At 34.0% G+C, this 5,428-nt stretch overlaps 1 protein-coding gene across 1 annotated transcript in view; it reads left to right on the top strand.

The window, feature by feature from the left end:
* Nucleotides 1-1,732: 1,732 nt before the first annotated feature.
* Nucleotides 1,733-5,428, top strand: part of LOC108968367 (low-density lipoprotein receptor-related protein 8-like) — an 11,801-nt gene continuing 8,105 nt past the window's right edge. Inside the window, exon 1 of the mRNA XM_018932359.1 lies at nt 1,733-1,886. Coding sequence (XP_018787904.1) covers nt 1,814-1,886 — 73 coding nt within the window. The 5' untranslated portion in view covers nt 1,733-1,813. The remainder of the gene's footprint in view (nt 1,887-5,428) is intronic.

Genomic DNA, 5,428 nt, shown 5'->3' with positions numbered 1-5,428 from the left:
AGGCTGGAGAGGACTGAGGAACTATATCGGCAAGAGCTGATTAACCTAAATAAGAAGTTCTTCAGTCCTCTTAGGAGCACTAAGAAAACCATAAGCTAAGGCTTATCTATGAAAAACAGGAAATGGAAATGGACCCCATTTCTTCGGATGAGGTAAATACTGAAGGCAGATAGTCGATCGACGGATCTGTGTTCAGTCCTGCTCATCGCAAATAGGATTGCGGAGGGATTGATGGAGGCTGTCATAAGATCACTGCACTACCTGCAACATCAACGATGATATTTAATTCTCTATATGCATTTCTGAGCGGGTTGCTATACGAATCCGGAAAAACTGTCACATTAAGTGTTCCAGAGAGGGACATTTCGACTTAAACTGCATCTCTGGGAACATACGTCTAGCGGCATCTTCTCCGCGTACACACTTCCGATAGATATGCCGGAGGAGTTATTGGTGAAGAGAAGGTCAACAGTTATCCTTTTCATGGATCAACCACTGAAGTGTGTGCCAATTAAAAATTGCAGCCATCAAAGTTGCAGCCGATGAACTACTCTGCTGCTCTCTCATTGGGGTAGATATTATTGCCTCTCCTCTCTCAGGAGGCGATTTTCAATTAACTTAGAGCGTGCGGTTATGTTCAAAATTCTCACGATATTGTTCTTGGTACGAGTGAATGTAATAAACTGTGAATTGCGTTGATACAATCATGCATACAGTGTCTTACAAAAGTATGCGGAAATTATATAATATATTTTTAGAAAAAGAAAACCGAAAATATTTGTGATTTGAAAAAATTTATTTTCGAAACTTTGTTTTAAATAAAGCTTGAATTCTGACTTAAAATTAAACACAAAACTTGTTTTGAACATAATTATGAATTTGAACTACCTTAAGTACTCGACAAACCAGTATTACAAAAGTATTCGGAAATTTTGTTTCCATCACGCCTTGCAAAAGTCAGATTATATGTATTAGCTGGCCTTCTAGATTTTAAATTGTGTCAAATATAGGAAGATAATCAAAAGAAACTACATTCGAAGAGGGAAAAGTAATACTCTTCGAAAGAAAGGAAAACTATGCATTCAAGATAAAACTGTACGTAGAACGTTTGGAACTACATGATTGTGGCAACTAAGTTTAGAGAAAACAAGTAAGGAAGGGCGAAGTTCGAGTGCAGTCGAACATTATATACTCTTACAACCTGCAAAAATCAAAGCCAGGGAAATTCCTGAAGGTGGAAAACATCAACTAGAGGATCGGAATTCTCATACACTTACCGACATATTTGACATAAAAGGTTTGTTAGAAAGACGAAAAGCATTATACATATGTAAGAAATGGGAGTTGGCAGGTTAATTACAATTTATATATACAATGTTTTAATCAATATTATTATGACATAAATTGCCACGATTTTTCGGTTTACTTTCCTTTCACATTAAAACTTAATTTTTGAGTTTCGATAAAAGTAAAAACTATAGTACAGTTATTAAACAATATATTTTAATAATAATAATGAATCTTTCTTCTATCAATTTCTTTTTTGAAATTAATATTCCGAATACTTTTGTGACGCACTGTATATAAATAAATAATTGTTTTGAATTTGATATGCGTTTCCTTTTCGAAATTTTATAAGAGATTCTTAGTAATATTTGCGCGCGTATTAGCAATATTTGTGATATAAATACACACTTGACCGAGCATTAGCTTTCACAGTTGTGTACTCTACTGTCGCAGCAGTACACGGTAGTCGGAAAGCCGCTTAAGCAAACGTGTTAATCAGTATTAAATATAAATTGTATTACAAACAATGTGGAAAGTTAAATTCTTCTTAATAATATTGCTTTGCTTTGTGAACTGCATACGAGCTGATGATGATGGAGGTAAAATAATATTGCCGATAAAAAGGGATGCCAAAAATATTAAGAAATGAAAAATGTGAAATTAGAAACTTGCTGAAAATAATCATTGCTTCCGTAAAAATTATTACATTTTACAGCATGAGCTCATGTTGTAGTGCATGCAGTTAAAGAATAGGTGCCGAAAATGTGTGAGCGTGGTTATGAATCGTTTATGTCCATAACAAGTGGTCATCGGCCGTGCGTTTTTGAGCATAAATTTCGGAATATTTGTCAGGTTATGGATAATGTATTTTTTACTTTTTATTTTATTTTGTGTATGTGTGACACATCAAGACACACACAACTGGCGCCGAGAAAAAATGTCGCAAATAACTCCATCAACGTGTCTGGGAGCGATTCCTCAGTTCGGTGTTGCAAATTATGCTTTATTGCTTACTAGGATTATGTTTTGAAGATGATTTTGGGCAAGTGACGCCTGCCTCGAATAAACTTCAGCCGAGAGCCCTAACTTTTTATCACTTCTCGCAGTAATTAGAACCGCAAGTCAGCAAAAAGTATCCGAATATTCTAATATTTGCTTACAAGGCGTCAATCTGCGATGACAAACGACTTCTTATAACCCCACAATAATGGACCAGCGGTGTTAAGTCGTACAATCTTGGAAGACACGCCACAGGCCCATGACGGGGCTCAGCTAAAGTTGACATCAATTAATTGATTGTTGTGTTATGCGCAAAAAATGATTTCTTCAATAGAAATCGTAAGAGATTTTATAATATTTTTTCAAGTAGTTGGAAGTGCGACTGACATTTTTCCAACTGATAAGAAGAAAAATAGAAAACTATTGAGCGGAGGATCTACCCGCTGCAATTGCGATCACACTTGGAGCTGTTTTCTGGGAGGTGTCTAATAATCCACTTTTAAGAGTACCAAGCGAAAAGATAATCGATTTTTTACGTACCCTATTGTATATAAAATGTAAGCCAAGTATATATAAAAAGTATTCCGCCTGCGAAGTGAACACATTACAATACATAGCTAGTTAAATACCATACAGTCGTAGAAACATACGTTCGTTCTCACAGACGCGAAACGGCGGATCAGTAATTTCTTTCACTCTTTTACTACATACATATGTACATATACTTGTGTGCTCAGCTCAGTAGATACTGGGGACTGTGGTTGTGGTTCTCAGTATAAGATTGCTTTCCTTTTAAATCGGTTGTAAGCAAATGATATCGAGTTTAAGGAACTTTATCAAGAAAGCATGGATAATATGATACGAGACTCTTTGATTCGAGAGAGAGCTGTCAAAACTCGCATTTTTTATAATATTTGCCAATGATGCCACTGCTGAATAATATTTATTTTGCCAAAATATGTTCGCACAGTTCAATGAAATTTCATTTCACACTAATTTTGTCCGGTAATTATAGCGGTTTACTTCTGGCTTCCCGCCTTTTCTGAAATAAACTGCCAGAATTCCCTGATCTCCATCGCTGTCAAATAATCAGGGAACGCGTTTGAGAGAAAAAGAGCGCCAATGCTAAAGTCTCGTATCATATTATCCATGAAGAAAGCTTGTATCTGCCGGTCTTAAATTTATATCTCTCTTATACTAAAATTATATGTATAAAGTTATAATTGAAAAACTAAAAAACATACTTTTAAAGCACTTCAAACTAAATAGTGAAAAATAATTCTTAATATGAATTTGCTTTGAATTTTCTTCGCTCTCATAAAATTGAACGATCTTCTCTTCGATAGATTGGTCCTGAAATTTAGGCCCAACTTTTTTCGTTGTCCTTAAAGATGCATCGACGTAATTCTCATTTTGTATTTGTTTTGCTGTTTTTAGTTGCCACTTTGTTGATCCCTCAAATTCTTGGCGTATTTTACTGTACGACCAATCACTTGGTAAAAGATTGATCAAAAGTTGGGCTTTTCGAAATCTGTAAGCATAGTTGTCGATGGAAACATGTTTGGTATATAAAATGATACGAAAAACTCAAATAAGACAGAGAACAATGATTTTATTGCTAAAAAATTTGATTTTACATGTATGTTTCTGATTGAAAAGCCGTTCTAATATTCTGAATAATTGCACAATATTCCTGTATTATAATGTCCGCTTTCGAAGTAGGAACAACATTAAAATCGTTTTCGAATTTCTTTTTTTTTACCATTTCTTGCATTTCATCAAGCTTATTTGATGTGTAAGAAGTTCTTTGTAATCTGTAATTATCAATGTATGGATTACAAAGTATTTTCTGTAGAAATCAATCGGAGTTATGAATTTGTATAGTTTCGAACGTAGGTATACATACTTTTTTTTTTTTTTTGGACTGGCGAAACTCCCAAAATTGTATCTATTGAGTCATCGATTACGAAATTTCCATGTGTTGAACCCTCACTACTCGGTTGGTTCGAAGTATATTGATTTTGAGATTGTTCTGTTGTTTGTGATTTAATTAAAAAGGATTATACTTTTTGACTTCTTTGCGACATTCTGTGCACAGTAAAGAATACTCATCAGCATTGCTAAATTTCCATAAATAGCCGTTCGGAAATGGACGTAAATCACTGCCTAATTTTAAATATAAAAAAACGCCTTTCATTGTTATTTCTTAAGTTAAGTTTCGGAATACATCTAACTAAACGATACTTACAGAAGGCTGGCTTTGTGAACGGAGTAGAAAAAATTTTCTTTTTGCTATGTACATTCATGTTCCCAATCCAAGTGTCAAACAAATTTAACAATACTTCAAATAATACAGATGCAATTATGCGATCGAATATAATAAGTAATGCTGATATCCATTTACATAACCGGCAAAGTGTTGCATATAAAATAGCAAACAGTAACAAATCTTCAACACTTGCACAATGCACGAATAAAATAATTATATTTTTATGAATGCGAATACTGATTTCTTCATTAATTAATTTCTAAGAATACGATTTGGGGACGTTCGGGCAAGCAAATAACTGCAGCAATATTGTGGCAGTGTTGTTTTACTGCAGATACTCAGCTGATACTTATATTGCAACATTTTTGCATCGAATATGATGCCTTGAGATACTGCCGCAGTGATTGACACACGAACATCCCCTTTATTTGCCTGCTGCACAAAACCTTCTAAGCGAACAGATTGTGCCGTATAGCGACAACTTTGCATGTTTTTTATTGCTAATGGGATCAGAATCTCATATTTTTGAACACTGATTCTTATGTAAAATTGAACCCAGAATCGAATGGAAAAGTCAATTTGAAAAAAAAAGTGGTGGAAAAACACAAATAACTGAGACTTTCTTACATAAAATTGTATAACTTCAAAATTTTTTACACTAAATTTTCTGGTGGTTAAAAAATAAAAGAAATAGTATTTTTTTTGTGTGATCGAAATTTGAATTTCGCGAAAAAAACAGTGGAGCAATGATATGATATTCTAGATATAGTTTGGTCAAAATCGGTGAACCACGGGTACAAAACCATGTCGCCACTTAATGGAAAGGCCCATATAAAGATTTCAAAATTATTTTATTATTTATTTTATTTTATT

The sequence above is a fragment of the Bactrocera latifrons genome, unplaced genomic scaffold (assembly GCF_001853355.1).
Source record: "Bactrocera latifrons isolate USDA-ARS-PBARC rearing strain unplaced genomic scaffold, ASM185335v1 scaffold_103, whole genome shotgun sequence".
NCBI lineage: Eukaryota > Metazoa > Arthropoda > Insecta > Diptera > Tephritidae > Bactrocera > Bactrocera latifrons.
The sequence above is the reverse complement of the archived record's forward strand: the minus strand, read 5'-3'. Positions and strand labels throughout refer to the sequence as shown.